This window comes from Actinia tenebrosa, unplaced genomic scaffold (genome assembly GCF_029948245.1).
Source record: "Actinia tenebrosa isolate PJP-AT-01 unplaced genomic scaffold, QUT_ActTen_1.0 PGA_scaffold8__29_contigs__length_14323225, whole genome shotgun sequence".
Taxonomy (NCBI): Eukaryota; Metazoa; Cnidaria; class Anthozoa; order Actiniaria; family Actiniidae; genus Actinia; species Actinia tenebrosa.
Window position 1 is genome coordinate 9,201,796 of NW_028292585.1, and position 20,040 is coordinate 9,221,835.

At 36.9% G+C, this 20,040-nt stretch overlaps 1 protein-coding gene across 1 annotated transcript; it reads right to left on the reverse strand.

Moving 5' to 3' along the window:
• Positions 1-286: 286 nt before the first annotated feature.
• On the reverse strand, positions 287-18,758 carry LOC116292709 (serine/threonine-protein kinase D3). Its single transcript, XM_031700061.2, has 19 exons — positions 18,511-18,758; positions 15,815-15,953; positions 14,848-14,979; positions 13,031-13,329; positions 11,869-11,905; positions 11,282-11,362; positions 9,836-10,149; positions 9,043-9,120; positions 8,454-8,721; positions 7,693-7,766; positions 7,099-7,171; positions 6,905-7,011; positions 6,580-6,636; positions 5,869-5,973; positions 5,375-5,482; positions 4,906-5,066; positions 3,638-3,744; positions 2,943-3,028; positions 287-2,684 (listed from the first exon to the last, which is right to left on the reverse strand). Exons 1-19 carry the CDS (start codon positions 18,634-18,636, stop codon positions 2,442-2,444), a joined length of 2,595 nt encoding a protein of 864 aa, XP_031555921.2. The 5' UTR covers positions 18,637-18,758; the 3' UTR covers positions 287-2,441.
• Between the last annotated feature and the right edge of the window lie 1,282 nt (positions 18,759-20,040).

Here is a 20,040-nt window from a genome sequence, read left to right on the forward strand (position 1 = left end):
AAATTGAAAATTGGGGTGTTATTTTTCGTAACAATTACACCGGCTCAGAATGGTGAGTTTTTTCTACATTTTGCTACATACATATTAGCCGTTCCAGGGATAAAGGAAAAGACTGGGTTGAGTCTGCAAAGCAGTGTGGGACTGTTTTAGGAATGATGGCGTCTATTTTGAACCGTATAACAGTCCCAAAATGCACTGCCAACTCGACCCAGTCTTTTACTCAACCTCAGAATGGCTAAGAACACTAAGAACGTCTTCAAAGTTTACTAAAGATAAAAACAACGAGTGGTAGACATTACATTTAATCCATTCTTGACATTCCTTTATCTGTTCCCGTCTGGAGTGAGACAGGAAACATCGTTTTCAAAATCTATTACTAAGTTATTTACAGTACACCAAAACAATTTATCCGATAAAACATTAGAAGGATTCCATATACCCATTCTGTACTTCTAGCTGTCATTAGAAATAGTAAGCCATGACGATTTTTCCATGCGACGATTAGGCATTGACTATTAGATTTTTTCCCACATGATACGTGGAATCGCTCTAACTAATACATTTATCAATTACGTTTAAAAATACCTATTTTAGTGAAGTTTTACCTCACTTGCTGAACAAAGTGGAAAGCGATTGACATATTCTTAGTTTCGAAAACTATCTTAGAAGTTTCTGTGATACCCAAGCTGCTCGTCTAAAAAATGTCTGGATATCGATGATTACTAGTATACGCAGAAGACGCTATAAATGCGAGGCAATTGCGACTGAGTTCGTGTAATCGTCGACTGGTTGTCGGCGAATCTTCGATATGCAGTCGGAAAATATCAATAATTCGAGTTTCAGGAGTAGTGTTTCATTTTGAGCTATTTGTATTATAGTGAGATGAGAATTAAAGGATCCGAAGTAAAAAACGTTGAGGCTGAATTTTACGTGTCATGTTTTTGTGCAAGCCTTTTTAAATAATACATTCAAATTGCTTCGTATTTTGATGCTTTGTATCTTACAGTGACCTAAAATACTCTCGATTCCTGAGAATTTTAATGTCTTGAGAATAAGAAAACAAAAGGAAGGGAAGGACTCTAAAATTCATCATCCGGTCGATTGAGGGTTAAAATCAATTTGTGAGTTCCTTGGTTAGATAATCTAAATGTTTGGATAAATTTAAAAAGGAAGATGCCGTAATGAATGAATATGCCGTGTACATAAATATCTTAAGCATAAAAATAAATAGCTTAGTTATAAGGAATTTAAAGTTATGAACATAAAGACTTGAACACAAGATGGAGGTTCGTAGGTCACCTTGCTCCGTAGACCCTTCAATATTGTTCTTACAAGCTTCAGAGGTAGATAACTCATAAAAACTTTAACAAATTGTTACCGTGGTTTTAAGGGTTGAAAGCACGCTTTAGTGCGATTGAGAAGCACGGAATCGCACTACGAGAAAAAGAATGCCCAATGTCGTAGTGTAACTTCAGTACGAGATCAAACCAGATTACAATAATATATCTATGAAATAACAGCTGAGGATGGAAAGTTAGAATCAGAATGCAAAAGCAAATTTATCAAGGTTTGTGTTCAAATAGTCCCCTTCACAGTTCCCTGCGCCATCTTGAAAGGCAGTCGTGCCTTTGCATCGAAGCGCGACGAACGGTGAGTGTTAAAAAAGGTCTCCATCATTACACGCTCACCTTTTGTCTCGCTTCAATCAAAGGCACGGCTACCTTTCAAGATGTCGCACGGAACTGCGAAAGGGTCTATAACAGCACGTACACTAATACTATCGAAAGCAAGCACCGGTATAGCAATTTTCACGGTAGCCATGCTATGTGACATAACAATCAGGGATTTTCTCCTTTGGGAGATAAAATCTCCAAAAACATTGCTTTGTTGCTGTACAACATCGTTGCCGTCAAACCCGTCAACACAAATCAATCAGCCCCAGTACCAATACGTTTTAAGGTGGATGACTCTCAAAACTCAAATGAAATATTTTAAAAAACTGAAATTTAAAAAATGAAAGTTGAAGTTGTAAACGTATTCGATATGAAAGGTCGTTGCATAGAGAGATGGTCCAGGTTATTTTGAATATCAAGGACAATGGAAAATACTGATAAATGCGTGGTATTCATTTGGAATTTTTTAGTTGCGGTAGCTCTGATGGTTTTCAAAATAATATGGACACATCTATGGAGGTTCTGCATCATCACGTGCCCACGACTATAATACAGCGTGGACTCCCTGTGGTTAGATGGCAGAACAATAAAATGCTCTTTGCTCTTGAGAATTGAATTCTTTTTCATGTAAAACGTATTATTCCTGCCATCTCACATGGCTGCCGTCACGTGATGGTGCAAAACCTCTAATCTATGTAACAGTGTGGTTCATAGTGTTTGACGAGAAATTATTTCTGTGTTGCATTATATCCTTAATTCATCGTTATTCTACAAATAGCTTATACTAGGTTGTAATTTACGTTCGCTTGCTTGTGTGGGCGGGAAGAATCGATTGTTACTTTGCCTGCCATTGCCGGTGCCATCTTGAGGGTCTCGATACTGGTGATGTCTTGAGGCTGATCGTAACTGTTCTCCGTGTGAATGCCAGTGAGCATCGTCGCTCTCATGTGTTAAGTAACGGAAACCAATGACTCGCTCCAGGCTACGAAGATCAAGCCATGTTTGATAGTTCTGTGCTCATGAAAACAATATTAAAAACATCATTACTATCATCAATAGTCATCAACATCATCATCATCATCATCCTCATCGGCATCATCATCATCACTCTTTCACCGGCACAACCACTGTCGCCGCAACGACAACTACCATCACCATCACAGTAATAAATTTATAGACTTAAATTTAATAAATGTAAATCTATAGACATGTCGGACGATATAGATCTATAGGCATGGTGGTAACGTAATTTTCGCCGGGTGTACTGACCTGTAGCCAAGGATGAATAAGACATTTATCACAGGTGTATCTGCTGCGCTGTTTTACTTGCAGTAAATTACTGATCAAGTTGATCGCTAAAATAAAAAAGCAGAATTACGATGTGATGGAAGCGCTAGTTACCAGAGAGGGGGGGAGGGGGGTGGGGGTGGGAGAGAGAGAGTGCGATATGCTACTGCGGGATAGAGAAGGCGTGCATCACTTCCTTATGTGAAGGAAAAAGATCGAAAGACTACGATGGGTGATATGAGAAAAGAAACCAAGAAACTAGATTCTGCTCAAGTGAATTAACAAAAGCGATCATGACGTTGCTGGACAGGAGCAAAAGCTTGACGCGAGGAGTTTGGATGGCGTGGTGGTAAAACTCTCACCTCTCACCTCTGAGGTACGGGTTTTGAATTCGCGTAATGTGAGCTGAGTTGGTAGGTTCTCTCTCTGACTCCGAGGGTTTTTCCGGTCCTCCGATTTTTCCTCCCTCCTCTCAAATCAACCCTAACTAATTCAATCTGATTAGAGCTGTATTCCGTCCGGTGTCATAATAGGTCATACATGCTTTCGGTTGACCCCCGTGGATCTGCGCCACTGCTGTACTTTGCAGTGGTGAATAGCGATGACAAGTATACAAAAACAGGAAACGAGAAAAAGTTTTTGTTCAAGTCAAGAATAACTAAATGAATCATTCTTACCATCACGTGATATTTCCTGCCATGGGTCTGGGGGGTACATGAAAGCAGCGTTATGAATCTGATCCTGAATATCTTCCTCTTCGTTGAATGGGAATGTTCCACTTAAGCTGAAAACATATGAATGCATTACTTGAAAGCAATAGACCCTTTTCGAATCCCAAATTACCGCTGTGTTTCTTGATTACAGACTCATTTACTCAGGCTTAGCCTCGAATCAGTGTCTAAATATTCACAAATACCAACGGTAAAGTAAAGAATGGACGACTTCAACAATACAAACACTTTGGAACCTGACAGACCTTGACTGGAACACATGAATATTCTTCACAAAATCGAGGCTAAGCCTGATCAAATGATTCTGTTATCAAGAAACACAGCGGTAATTTGGAACTCGAAAAGGGTCTATTCCGTTTTTTGAAAAGTTTCAATCGACCTGACCTTCGTAAGGAAGCCAAGGTCAAGCAAGAACAATAGTAGTGAAATGAATGAATGACGAGAGGTGAAAGAGAAAGAACTAGAAAAAAAAACCAGAGTTTCAGATGGGATAACTGCTGGATTGCAGTTCATAAGAGCTATTAACCCATTAGAGTTTCCAGTAAGTCGTGGGTTCAAATCCCATCCGTCTCTTTTTCTGAGTTCTTTCTCTTTCACCTCTCGTCATTCATTCATTTTGATTACCATATGTAGGTCTAATATTTGTTCTAATAATAGTAGTCTTAGGTAAGGGACTCATAACATCCAGGAAGTACAATAGATATTTATATTAGCAAATAGATAAACATTTTCGTTTCTTAAGGCAGACATGAAGCCTCTCTACCTTGGGGCTCTATACATAGCGAGTTGTAGTTGCATGCTCACTGAGTGCTACTCGTAAAGTCGCCTACGGCTAAAGTATTTTCTCGGGAGAGGCCTACTTCTGCTTCCCGAGGTTCCAGCCCCGTTCCTTCGGGGTTACTATTTTACATATCACGTAGGAGTGACTGCAGTTTTCTATTTGATTGATTGATTGAAAGGGTTATGCGCACCTCACTTTTTTGACAACTCCGTGCCACGCTATAATAAACAATACCTTTATCCATAATTCTTTTATTACGCGAAAGATAATATATTTGTTTTACTTGAGAGGTATAATAAGACACTTAATAACTGGTTCTTTGGCAAAATGTAATTAGAAAGTCTTGGAAAAAAAAACAACTCTGAGCCTGCAGTCATTAAGTGGTAATTCTCTTACATTAATCTGCCGTCACGTGATCATTCAAAGGCGTTACCTGACATAAACGACCACGCCCACCGACCACATGTCCAGCGATCTATTGTAAGGTTGGTTGAGTAAGACTTCGGGTGCTAAGTAGGCAGGGGTGCCTACTACAGATCGACGGAAAGACTTCTCTTCGATAATACGGGCAAAACCAAAGTCACACAGTTTGACCTGAAAGACATACACAGAATTACAGAGAACTCGAAACTGGAGTACTGCCACTCATCTCTTTTTTTGAATAATTTTCGTTGAGAGCTAATCTCTAGGGCAGCATTGTAGCAATAATACCCACGCGACCGTGGAGGGTTTAAAACCATTACGGTGAGGCTCTATGATACGTACACCGAAGGGACAGAAAAAGTGTTCGTAGTATAGGTGTCCTTAATACAGAGTCGAGCTTATATACTGTATACCGTATATATACACTGTGTTCTACTGTCCACTCATATTAGACCTCATTGCCAGCACTATTTACTTACAGCAGGGTATCCACACTCAGATATGACAGGTGAAAGTAACACATTCTCGGGTTTGAGATCACAGTGAACAATATTCTTTGAATGAAGATACTTCAGGGCGATAAGGATCTACAAGTAAATAATAGGTTATTAAATACTTCAACACTTTGATTTAAAGGGAAAGATTTTACTAAAGAAAACTGTTTTGGAGGGTAACGCGACATGTATGATATAGCTTTGCAATTCCGAGATTGATTGGCTCAAATGGATTTGCAATGGGATTGTTAAGGGGACGAAATAGGCGCCATCTTGGAAGTACGTCCCTTAAGACATTCCCACAATGCACTGCATTACCAACTCGACCCCTTTTTCTCAACGTCCGTACGGCTATCAACAGTAAATGTATCTCAAAGTTCCACAAGACCAAAGCTTGACAACATGTCAGAACGATAAAATATTGACCATGCTATATTCAGCAAGGAAAGCGCTATCAGTAGTCAAGCCTATATTATTACCTGAGTGATTAAGAACCTAGTACATCTTTCATCCAGCTTGCCATTAGGACTAGAGAGAATCATTTCCAACATGTCCCCTCGGAGCTTCTCCATGACAACGAATACCTATCACGTGGTAAACAGATCATTACTGGGTGTCAAGATCTAAGTATGGCATTCTTGGCATCAATAAGTCAACCGCAAATACTGGCTTTTTAGTTTAGAAGAGTGAGTCAACAGACACATTTACAGCGGACCTTCAAATGAAATTACATCTCAGCCAATCGGATTCCAAAATTTTACCAGTAAATTAATTTAAAACAGTCGAAATTACTTAACAAGAAACTCAGAGCAAAGAGATACCGATTGTTTCTTAATAACGTTTAAAAAAATGCTGTAGTCCATGATCGAACTGGAATTTGGAAGGTGTTTTTTGCGGAGGGAGAAAAACCCTCCAAGCAGAGAGAAGGAGAGAACCAACAACAACTCTACTCATATATGTCACCAGTCCGGTATTTTCACCAGGTGCGCCGTGGAGAGAGGCGAGCGCTCTTTGTTGCATATGATTTTTTTCAAATAATTCAAACTTATCTTTAGCTTCCTAGTTTGATCTCACACACCACGAGTCCTATCATTTATAAATTAATTTTCATTTAAACTATTTTTAAGAAAAAGATATATTAAAGTGTTTCCTAATTACAAAATCGCAACAACAGTGATAGTAATAAATACCCGTTCAGGAGTTTCAAACATCTGTTCCAAGGTCACCATTCCAGGATGGTTTAGTTGCTGTAGAGGGAAAAAATGCGTGAGAGGACATACACTTTTTCAGCTTGGGCGCAATGTTATTGCATTTCAAACCACGTGTCATTCCCTAGAGTATCATTTCTTTGTTTAATGGTTGCGCATGAGAATATACATGAATATTGAAGCAACTCAAACAAAGAATCTTATTCTCAAGAGAATGACACGTGGTCTAAAATGGGCAAAACATTACGCCCAAGCCGAATAGGCCTATTACGAGCGAGAGATTTTAAAAGAGTTCCCAATCCAATACCTTGAGTATAGCAACTTCATTCTTTAACTGCGCTTCTTGTTTGGTAGGGAAACGTAGTTTATCTATAACCTTTACAGCTACTTCGCGTCCACTTTCACGATGCACGCCTAATAGAAATGAAATAGTAAGGCAATTAGTAAACCACTTCTTCATAATAAGAGGAAGAGGAAGAGCCACTCAGTCTAAGTACTAACCTCCATAAACGATCCCAAACTGTCCAGACCCTAAAATCTCATCTGGAAAGACTTGATACAGTTGAGTAATGTCCTGAAATCAGAAGCATTAAATATTGTTAGGGTTTGATCATGGTTACCATAAACACCATGCAGCTTTCATAACCCCATGTGTGAAGGCTCAAGGTAAAGAGGCAGGCGGACGCACAGACAAACAAACAGATAAAATATAGATGGAGAGACAGAAACAAGGAGACATGCAGGCAGGCTGACGGACGGAGGGACCAACAAACAGATAGAAAAAAGATGGGCAGACAGAAACAAAGAAGATGAACAAGCAGACAGACAAACAGACAGACAGAAAGACAGACAGAAAAAAGATTGGCAGACAGAAACCAGGAAGATGAACAAGAAGACAGACAGACAGACGGTGAAAGACAGACCCACAGACAGATAGAAAAAAGATGGGCAGACAGAAAGAAAGAATATGAAAAAGCAGACAGACAATCAGACAGACAGACCCACACACAGATAGAAAAAAAGATGTGAAGACAGAAACAAAGAGACAAACAGACATACGGTAAGGTAGACAATCGAGTGGACGGACGGACTTACAAGTGGTGTTTCTTTAATTGCTTTGGCCGGCTCTTCACTTGGTGTTTCCATTTCTGTGTCCATAGAGCTTTCAGCTGGAAGAAGAAAAGTTCCCATTTTTCAAAAATAGCAACAAGCAATGCATTGTTTTTTAAGAGGATATTTCCTACATATTTTTAATAACCTTTGTAAAAATATAATACAATGACTCCGATATAGTCAGTATGTAACGTTCTTTGCTTTTGAATGAAAGCTGTTGTTGATTGCGACAAAGGATCTTAACCTAGGAAATATCAAACTAGGAAAGAAATGTTCCCTGGTTTGGCTCATTGTGCAATGCTAAAAGAAAACTTGACGCAACAGTCTTGACATCCGATGTGAGTAGAATACATTGATTCAAGGGTTTTGCTGCCTTCGCACCACCTAACTATAGCTAATTTCATATTCAATCTTTGACTTAGCCATACCCTGACTTTGAACACGAGTCCAGAGCTAAAAGTGCTACTCTGACGACAATCGCTCAAACTTGGATTCAGCTGAAACTTCCTAAGAATACTCTTGAAAGGTCCAATAATCATTGTATGAAGTGTTTTCTCGATATTCAGGACGAAAGTATGATATTTTTACGATTATTTTTTGGAGTCTGTGACGTCATAGACTTAACATCGAACTTCGCTCCTGATTTTCGTCAGAGCAGCACTTTAATACTCAGTTCCTTCACTCTACTTCCTTTATAATAAATGAGGTGATAAAGGTGTTACATGGTCATAGCGCTTACTTACGTGGCATAGATTTCATAGCTGAGAGACTCGTCGTAGGTGTCACACAGCCTGGCATCAGGGCTGAACGTATAGTATCCGCCCAGGTTTGCCCCAGGCCCGTTCCTACACCACTATCAGGGTCAGGCGCAATGTGTTCATCTTCCTCCAATCCCACATAATAAATCATATTCCTAGTTTTCATCTCAAAACAGTGAGGAGCTCGAGTTGCTTCTGTTGCTAGAGGGTCAATGTTTGATTCAACTGAGAGAATTTCTGAGAGTGGAATTTCCTGGAAATCAAAATGAATTAACTTCATTAGCTTTGGAGAATTCAATTTTTAAAGGAGACTAGTAAGAAAATTGGTCATATTTTTCAAATTCTTCAAAAACTTGGTAAAACGATCATTGTGACATTATGATTATGATCATTATGATATTACTGACACCTTTTTTTCATTCCATTTATTTAAGTGCCCACTTTTATATGTCTTTCAATTGTCATTTGTTCATTTACCCTTCATTCATTCACTGTTTCATCCCTTTGCACAATTATTCATTTTTCACTCATTAACCTATACATTTTAACCTTACTTTTCTTACTTTTCCCTCACCTTGTAGTATTTATTACTTTCAGGACCTAAAAATAATGTTAAAGACTTTGTATCCAAACGCCAGTAGTGCCGTCTCCTCTGAAATCATAAAAAGGAACAAACAGATAAGTTAACTACTAATAAATCACGTAATTACTTTATCTTAGAAGACCTGAAGGTCTAACCATCTGCAGATATTATTATTACAAAGGCAGCACCTTTTCCTCAGTTATTTTAAACCCTGAGTGTTGGTCCAGCCGAGGCTTAAACCACAACCTCCCGCACAACAGACCGGCACTCTTACCAACTGAGTTAACCGGGTGGCGGTAATAAATGATAAAAATGAAGGAAAGCTGAAGGGGAAAACCTGGAATGAACTTCCGTTACGAGAGAACTGCAATAGACCTTCCCATTTCAGACTATGTGCTATTCTCTTGAGAATAGGATTCTACGTTTGAGTTGTGTCCATATTCATAGTCATAGTCATCTCATTCACAACCAATAAACAAAGAAATAAAACTATAGGGAATGATACTCTATGAAATGACGTATGGTTAATTGGGAAACATTATGCATGAGCTAAAAAGCTCTATCCCTTGGTTTTTGGCATATCTAGCCTAGAGTAGTGGGCCTTCAAATACCAAGAACAAAGTGGAAGTAAACACTCAAGCACATTTTTTTTCACACCTGCATTAATGGTTAATTGGTTCCTACCTTCTTTAAAATACCAGTTATTGAATTAGAATTTGTCGAGTTTTGAGGAAAGAGGAAAATAGGAGAAGCCCATAAATCTGACAGTACTATTACCACACACCTGCATGTCTTTATTAGTGAAATGGACCATCCATCCTTGTTTCAGGACCTTTGATGCTTTCCTCTTTGTATGTTTGACTGATACCACAATCCTTTGTAATGGAATATAAGTACTGCTCGTTGGGTTGACGTCTCCATCTGTTGACGTAGGGCTTGAAGGTTCAGTACATTCTTCTAAGGTGTAGGTATTGCGAGCTTCATCATCTGCAGCTTCTCTTTCCTCATTCACCAGGTCTTCCCGAACATCATCTGTGAGATCCATTTCAGACAAGGTTTCTGATATTGTTCCAGAATCATATGAGGAAGATGATGAGCCTGAATTGCAAAGATATAAGTTGTTGGCAATTGATACAGACACAGAGACATAACACTACTAAGAATATACTGTAAATGGATTACAAATATCATCTACACTGCCTCCATTACCTTTTTCAATCTATCATTATGTCTCTCTTTACCTACACCATTTCAGTTTGAAGCTGTGCCAGTTACTCTAAATATTTACAGTACATAAAATGGATGCTTTGCAAAATTGGACCCTTAGGTTCGGTTATATTTATACACAGTCCCAGTGAAAGACATGATTTTAGATCATGGGATAAAAATTAATACTGTAACACAGCCTAATCACTTTTTATTCCCTCGGACAATGTCTAGCTAGAACTGGAACTTGTCTGTTCAAATCTTTGCCTTGCTGGTCATTTTGACCAGTAATGTTTAGTCAGAAATCCCTGGGGGGGGGGGGGGGGGGGGGAAGGGTACTCTTGCCTGTTTAGGGTAGGGATGTACCACTGAGCCCTCTGAACCCTGACCCTGTTCCAGAGTAAAATTGCTGAAATTCATACCCTGTTCCAGAGCAAGATCACTGAAAATCATACCCTGTTCCGGTAGTGTGAAAATAAATACCCTGTTCCAGAGCGAGAACGATTTTATATACCTTGTTCCAGATTAAAATCGCTGAAAACCATACCCTGTTTGGCCGCACGTACCCGTATAGCGAATATAGGGCAGTACCCCCCCCCCGTGGTCAGAAATAAGGTATGACTAACCTAAAACTAGTTTGGACTGTGATCCTGACTGGTGAATGATCAGCCATTATTTTAAGCCCTGATTCCCACCCAAGAAAACCAGGGTCTTAAGAGAAAGAGTACATAGCTTTATTCATCCTTCCTTAAAAACTGGGCGATTTAAGAAAAAAAAATTAAAAGTAGATGCCTATTTGGATAAGTATAACGAACTAATAAAAGGCAGCTTTAATTAAAGCGATAATCACAACAGTCTCTTGTGTATGTGTCCTTGTGTTATGAACTGTTCTATTTGAGTGATAACAGCTATTAATAACTAAACAGTAATATTTGTCAGTATCAAGTTTGCTCTTATTTCATGGATTTATTGCATGTGCTTTAATTTCCCATATAAGTATATAGTAACTAACCAATGACCTTACCTGTTTCAAACATCAGAATATCTCCCAAACAGTTCTTAGGTGCTTTCTCTGCGCATTTCCTATGACAGTTGAATTTGCAATCTACCAAAAAAATCAATCAATCAATCAATCAATCAATCAGTGATACTAATGATGACTTTAATACTTTTGCCTATAAGAAGAAAATGTGTTATGTAAGAATGACACTACTAAATTTTTGTCTAAAGTGAGCTATATCATTTTCAAAAATTCATAATCCTGCTCCTGAACTAAAAGAAGCTTCGAAGTATTGCTTGATTAACTTCTATAGCCACATAAGATCTTGTTGGAAAATGCCTCCTTTTTGAAGCACCCAATACTTTTGACAGCGCTTGCACATCTCAATAGAAATTGTATATTGACACTTTTGCAAACCATCCCCCAATGAATGTTCACCATCTATTGACTGATTCATAACTGTCTGCCAGCCAGAAGTCAATTAAACCCATGTCAGCTGTTCATAAAGTACGAAATTACTGTACATTCTAGATAGAAGTTAGTTCGCTAGTTAGCAAGAAGCTAGTTAGAACAGCCTAATTGACCTGCTTAATATGCTTAACATTACAAACCTTTACACTGGAAACCTTGTCTGAAGAGACCTCTTAACTGTGTAAAGAAAAAAAATCCTCAACTTTTATTGAAACAATATCTGATATAATCTAAGACTTTTAAGGTACAGCTTACATACAGAATTCTTACTTCGCATATTGAGATTGAGTAATCAAATAAAAATACCAAAATCAAGGACCCAGGGAAACAATTAAGTCGTTATAAACAACATTGTTAGTACTCAATCAATCAAACAAAAACTTTGAAGGCGGAATATATTGGAAAGAAGTTACAAAACTGAGTATACATTTAGAAACTGATACACTTATTTGTATCTCATTATAAGGTAATGTTTAATTGACAAAATGAATATAGTCTGAATTACTTTAAATTGCACCCAAGAGCAGAGGGTATCTGGGTAATAAAAGGATAGTAAATAAATTGCAATTTTTTGCCTTGATGAAAGTCACTGGAGAAAAATAAGAAACATTTCGAATGTGTAGTTCCAGAAAACATCCATATCCCACCCAGAGGGAATTGGAAATTCTGGAGGGGAGGAGGGTCAGAGAAAGAGCAAAATTACAGAATTGGTATGGAAGAAAATTGGAAGTTCCTGGGGGTAGGGGGGTCCTTTCACAAATTTCTTCCGTGGTGGCAGTATGGATATTTTCTGGAAATGCACAGGTAGTCCAGTAACAAGAGAGTTTGACAAAATGAATATAGTCTGAATTACTTTAAATTGCACCCAAGAGCAGAGGGTATCTGGGTAATAAAAGGATAGTAAATAAATTGAAGTTTTTTTCCTTGCTGAAAGTCACTGGATGAAAATAAGAAATGTTTCAAATGGCAGTCCTGTAAAGAGAGTTTGCAAGTCTTAGAATAGAAACAATTTTCATTTATTTTATGTTGATTGCAGGTGGTGATTACTCAGTCCCCAGAACTGAGGCTTGCATAAGCTTTTGATGCCAGATTGAATTGGAATTTAGTACCGGTAGTTAACTAACGGAAGGAGAAAACTGTAGAGTCCAGAAAAAATACCCTCAAAGCACAGGAGAGAACCAACAAGAAATGGACCACATTTTACTCAAACCCAAGTGACATTGGTGAGAGATGGGGCATTTAATAGAGGCAGACGTCTTTCCCCAAATCCCCAAAATCATTCTTTTAAATCAAAGCACTCACCAATTTTTTACAAATTTGGCACATGGTAGGTTTTTTGTAGGAATGCACAGCAAAAGTATGTGGTACTTGGATCCTTCCTGGTTTATCCCAAATCAAGGAATCTCCACTCCATGTTGCTCGTCGGCCAGGAATTTGTCCCTCATTCCAGGAATTCATAACTTGCAGTAAATTAGGTGTATGCAAATCCATTGCTGGAGATACTTGTAACGCGCCATACTGAGTTGAATTTCTATGCCTGGAATCTGAGCAGTTATTTCGTATTCTGTAAGCACAGCGTTTATGGTAGTTCCCACCACAACCTGGTAAACAATAACAGAAAGTTTCAAATCAAATAGACAGAAAAAGATTCTATTGCTGTCATCCTTTTCATATTTCTGCAAACTGTACAACTTCAAATGTGATACTTTTTGATGTTTTGACATCCATCTACATGTAATGAATAATGATCTGGAGAACAAGTCTGTTATTTGAGTGACATGCATATTATTTTCCTTGTTTTGACATGACCCATCTACATGTAATGAATAACAATCTGGAGAACAAGTCTATTATTTGAGTGACATGCATATCATTTTCCTTTTCCCATTTCTTAATACTGCTGTGATCCTAGACTACAGACTCAATTGACCCTTTGCACGCTAGTGTGACATAATTTTGATTCAATCGGAAAAAGGACATTACTATCAAATTTGTTACATAAAAAAATAGTAAAAATGCGAAATTTCATAGATTGCTCTTAAATTAGTGAAGATATGAATATTTTAATCAAGGATTCTTTGTATAATTTTTGAGAGAAACTGTGTGTCCAGGGCTTAAAATAAAGGCTGGACATCGGACAATGTCCGGCCAGAACTGGGATTTGTCCCATTAAATCTTTGCCTTACTGGTCATTTTGACCATCTCGGCCTGTGATCATGGCAGGCAACTGATCTGGCATTATTTTAAAGCCCTGGTGTCTAGCCTGATAACCAGGCTGAGATGCGTTAATGGCATACATTCCTTTGCAAACATTCTTAGTTTCAAAAATCAATATCTTTGTCAGTTTACAGTCATTGAACCACCTCAAGCTAACATTCATTTTTGAAAACTAACCTTCAATATTCAAAAGACAAAGAATAGCTTGAAAATCAGTTCAGTTAACTTGGCTCATAGGCTCTTGTTTATAGCACAAACAGAAGGTAAGTCATCAATATTACATATTCCTTGCACAAAAAGTTGCTCTTCCATTTCAGCTATGTATACGCTTGGCTTTTGTATATGCTAGGCTTAGAAGATTCACTTTCAATAATGAGTGTTTGAATCAAATAATGAAATCAAGAATCCAAAAATAAAGTCATTATCATTTTACCATTTATCGATGTGACAAATTTGATAGCAAACTCCTTTTTCCGATAAATCAAATATCTTATAATGTCATGCTACCATGAAAAGGGTCAATTGTACAGGTTTAGCCTTATTTACTGTTAGCAAAATGTCAACTGTTATGTAAAGAATGTGCAGTTTGAACAATACCAATGACTGTTTAAGTCCTTTCCCTTAATGCATGGATAACTAACTTCCAAATGAGGCAAAGCAGCGCAAAAAAAATGTGTCAAAATATCAAACGAAAATTGAAATCTTTGCCTTGCCCATCATTTTGACCAGTAACACTGAGCAAGAAACAAGATATGAATAAGCTAGAACTAATTGACCAGTCACTGACCTGTGACTGTCAGCAGCCATTATCTTAAGACCTTGGAAATTTTTGTAGGGTGGAAGTATGTCTCAAGAAATTACAAGTAAGAGATGGTGTTTTTCTTCATAGTATAAGTACTTACCTTCACATTTGAGACCCTGTCTAACAAGCCCATATAGCATTTGCCCACAAAAATCACAAAATGATGGGGCTTTATAGGAATGGACTGTGAACTGGTGAGATCTGGCAATAGTCTCATCTTCAGGTACTTTTGCTGCAAAATGACATCAAGTTTGTAAACATAGTTAGAAAATAGGCTGTTGATTGACAAGTAAATTTACCAGAACTGAATTCAATACAAACTACAGGTGTATCTACAATAAAAAATGTTATTAATTGTTCATAAAATAATACAAACCAACTAAAACTGGACAATTTACTTGTAATAGAGGTTTTGCTCCAGCATGTGATGGCAGCCATGTTGAATTGCAGGAACAATTTAATCATTTTACATGTGAAAGCATACAATTCCTAACAGCAGAGGGATTTAATTGTTCTGCCATCTTACCATAGGCAGTCCAATCTGTACTATGAGCATCAGGGCATGTGATGGTGCAAAACCTCTATAGGCTTGAATAAACAAGTTATCATTATTATTATATAATAAAAAATTGGATGAAATGTTTTGTTCATAAAGTCATCAGTAATCTTTCTTAGAAATAGCATTTATAAGTTACAAATTTAAACTATGAGCTTCTGTGATGCAGTAAAAAATAGTTATTAATTAAACATCCTATTATCAAGAATAAAAGTTTTAAAATGACTTTTGAAATTTGCTCTTTAACTGTAGATCATAAATTCTTCTCTCATGAGCAATGCTATTATAATCATTCAAGCCAGACATAGGTCTAAATTGTGGCTTCTTTGTGGCGAAACAATAATAACACACATGTAAAATTAAAATATTTTTCTACACAAGACTTTTGGAAACATTTTGATTAAAATCTAGGAATTCAATAAATATTTCACCTTTCACTGTTGTTCTTAAAGAATCTTTGGTGAAAATTAGAAGATTGATAAGAACTCTTGATAGAAATATTGTATATTACCTGACAATACGATCTCAATGACACTACCATCCACCATCTGTTCCACATTGGTTATTCTTTCAAGAATATTACTTGATGAATAGTTATGTCGATACAGGAGAAGCTTATCAAGGACACCAACATATCCATGATCTGGAAACTACAAAAAAAAATCATATTTAAAAAATATTTAAAAAAATGGAAATGATTTCAGAAACTAATCATAAGTCAAGGTTAATGGTGATAGCTACAATGGCACAAGAGCGTTATGGAGCTACTTGAGGATGCTCGAATTTGTGATTACCCCCAGTAGTGCTTTAGCTGTTGCCTCAGGGCTGTATTAGTAAGTCAAACAAGCCAAGATGATTTGTTTTGGAGAAACTGCCTTATGTTTAAACAGCTCAATGGTGATTAATATAAGTTGGCCACAACTGTGTATTAAATTTGTAAATAAAAAAAACCAAAGAAACAATATCTAAATAAAGGAAACTTTTCTATCATCATTTCTGGCTTGCAGAATATGGGGTTTTGGCTTTGATCAGGCACTTTCTAACCCTTGACATTTTATCTTTACAGGTCAGAATTAATAAGGTAAAGTCTAGCACAACAGGTGCACGAAGCTTTCTATTTTATCAAGAAAAATGGCTGTTCAACTTGAGATACGTGTCTTATATTAATACAGACAATAAAAGCTACCCAAATATATTTGAACATCATGATGTGACCTACATAATGTAAAGTGTTATCAAACCTTTTGTGTGCTACTATAATACAATATTACCCCTAAACCATAATTCATCATTAAATAAAAACAGAAATGATAAAATGCTTCAGAAAACTTAACACCAATGCAGAGACATGATTCCTTTTCAAAGATTTGAGGTATTCTACATGACACTAAGCTTTGAAGCAGAAGATATGTTTTTGGGAAACAATTGAGAATCTTAGTCATAATTCTGGAATAAGATAAAATTTAAACAAGAAAGAAAAGTGTCACAGTGATATTGTTAATAACCCAAAGTTTGCTTTAAACCATAGGCATAGTCAACTCAAATTGGCATCAATGAAGCACAAATTGTTAGCACAATAATCATAAAATAGTATATATGTATGTATATATGTACACTGATTTCCCCATGGTACTCGTATGCAATAGTTTTTAGAGTTTTTGATCACTATTGATAGGAATAAGTCAAGTTACCATTGAGTTCAAAGTGGTTCAGCTCAGAATAAGATACTTAAAAGCCAGAAATAAGGGGTTATACCTGTTTACAAGTAATACTATATGCCTGATAACAGTTCAGATATTATAAGACTGAACAAAATATTGTATTTTTAAGGAAATATGATTTTAAAATTATGTGAGGTTGGTTCATGTTTCTTCAGCAGAATTAATAATGCCTGAATGAATGCACAAGGAAAAACTACAGTAATGCATATTAACTTCAAAGATTACAGACATTGCTTAATGGTACGAACGAAACTCTTTCGTGTGTTTCTTCTGTAAAATGTTATTCACAAATAAATGATTTACAGATCAACAGTAATATATATTCATAAAATATTTCAATGCAGAAAAATGATTCCGTGATCGCCACGTTCGTGGTTCAATAACTGAAAGCAGTCAAAATTTAAAAGTAAATTTGTCGATAGAGAGATGTGCTATTGACTTAAATAAAGCAATCACAATAAATAATAGGATATTGCGTTTTATAACATTTTATGGCGTTGATATAACGGTGAAAGATATGGTTTGAATACATTTATTACAATTCTTTCACCAAGAATCCATCGTATTAACATATTTGGCGACCGAGTGGAATTTGACGAGCACAAAAGAATAAAAAACTCGATTTTCGCCATCGAATGAAGTCACTAAAACTTCCTGCTTCGTCTAGAACACTTCATTGAGATATGAAAAACTTCTGTGGTAATAAGATTAAGCATGCTCGAAGAAATTCGCTAGCGTCTTCGGCAACATCAAGTAGAAAATATTAATCATGCTACATATACAGGTGAAAGCCTATTCCTTCAACTTCAGTTGTATTTATTTCTTCGAGAACTTTCAATGTTCTTTCGAAGTCATAATCACTTCAATTCTTGTCGTATAAAAGGCGAACAAGATATCGTGACATCTCGCTTGCTCGTAAATGAGTTAGCAAAATATTTCAAGAGGGAAATAGCGAAGTTCACTTTAACTGAAAATAATCGCTCGAATTAGGGTTTAGATAATAAAATATGTAGATTATCTCTTGCACTTGGTTTAATTATGTGAACTAAGATATGAGGGTTTTAGCTCGGATCGACATATTGTTTCAAAACAAATTGTAAATAGGTTGTTTGGTTGTACGATATTTTGACAACTTAAGTAAAAACCCTTCGTATTTAACACTTAACGTTAGTGGAGTTCTGTAGCTTATCTTAGTGACTACTAAAACAATCGCTAGTTTGCAATACAGTTAATTCTTGGGAAGTAATATCGGTTAACCGAGGAAAAACTAACTTGGTTCGAATTGTTTTCGATTGAATGACACAGACATGGAACAGGACATCTAGCACATAGTCTGAATGAATTCCCACCTTGCAGCTAAATAAATCTACTAATAACTGCACTTACTCTCAACCCTGGATCGAGATAAGATGGAGTTGGCAAAGCGCTACACTAGGAATAGCACACGTGGCGAGAGAAAAAGCGTTTCCGCAAAAAAATCCCTTACCTTTTGATCGAGAAAAGAGCATGCAAGTTCTTTCAAGGCTGTCAATTCTTTGCCTTCAAATCCATAACTTTCCCGGGCTAAGCCACATTGAAAAGTAATTCCCCTCCGAGGAAAATCCTCAGTCATTTCGACTGCCACTAATCATGAACAATTGGGGAAGAAATAGCTGGAAATATTCACCAAAATGATAACTTTCTCTCAAGTCTCGGCACTGTACAAACTGACGGGAAATGTTATCCAACAACATGGGCGACGCTATCACGTGACAACACTATATTGGCCGGCGCCGAAAACGTGACGTACTTCCGATTAAAAGCGGAAGTTCGAGCTATTCGAATTGCAAAATTTATCTATTTTTGCAAGTGGAAAGGTTTCGTTGGTGCACATTTTTGAATCCTTACAAGTTGTTTTATCAGATAATTTCCCTCCTTACGTTTGATCGAAACCTTACGGGTAGTAACAACACACTAAATCCGCTCTGTTTATTTTCGGCTAGTTTCCAAAGGAACACGCAATCGAAGAGAAAACAAACACCCACATGTTGTCTTTAAACAAACGAGAACCAAGCATCCTTTTAAACTCATAGAACCTTAAAGAGTATCAGTTTGTTATTGACATAGTACGATGTCAAGTACATGGCAAATGGAAATTCCTGATTGGACGTATTTATAACAAATTCTTGGACGGCGATTTGTTCGAAATTCCATGCGTTTTTCTGGCCACATATCATGCTCATTATTATGCATAATAATGAACTAAATTAATTTTCGGTTATTCGTGATTGGCCCGTTCAAATCGCTTTCTTTTCGAACACTTTTATTGCTTACTCAAGTGACAAAAACTTCACTCCCGTTTCATTTTTCCTTTAATATATACATATATATATATAGTAAGAAAAGAAAAAGACAAATGAACTACAATTTCATATATATATATATGTATATATATATATACCTTTCATGACTTTTGCTCAAATAAAATAGGGGAAAAATAACACAAAACAAGATGATGATTTTCTCCTAAGGAAATCGTGAAAAAGCAAAAGAAAGAAGAATGTATTATGTGCCTCGAATTGAAGGTTTTTTAAAACTTCAATTTCGAGAAAAACAATTTTTTAGCGTTTCCCCCCGGTTTTTCTCAGTAAAAGAATTTTGATACTGGCTCCCGGTCGCAATTTACTCCGGTTAAAGGGCAATTTTTCAATTTTTTTGGCCTAAGGGCATATTCCATCCTTTTTTGTTTTTCTTTAATAAAACACGCCTCATCATTAAATAAAGAATGCTCGGCTTGCAAACACGTCTTTAATACGGTAACCTGCTAGATGTCTAGGGACTTCCGGCAGACATCGACTAGCAAAAGACATGCATCATGCTTTTGTTTCAATACACGTGTTTGGCATGGAGGTCGGTGGAATTGATGAGGACAGATCAACGGATTGTTGAGGCCAGGAAAAGGGTACGATGGAGAGCCACGACCAGGCTTCAAAGCTCTTAATTAGTCAGAATATTAATCCTTTTCTTTGAGTACCCA

Bases quoted from the DNA above. Each gene is read 5' to 3' on its own strand.
- LOC116292709 (XM_031700061.2), bottom strand. From the start codon at position 18,636: ATGACTGAGGATTTTCCTCGGAGGGGAATTACTTTTCAATGTGGCTTA. The intron at 11,363-11,868 runs GTTTGTAATGTT...TTTTTTTGGTAG, and splicing joins ACAAGGTTTCCAGTGTAAAG to ATTGCAAATTCAACTGTCAT. The intron at 9,121-9,835 runs GTGTGTGGTAAT...TTATGATTTCAG, and splicing joins TCACTAATAAAGACATGCAG to AGGAGACGGCACTACTGGCG.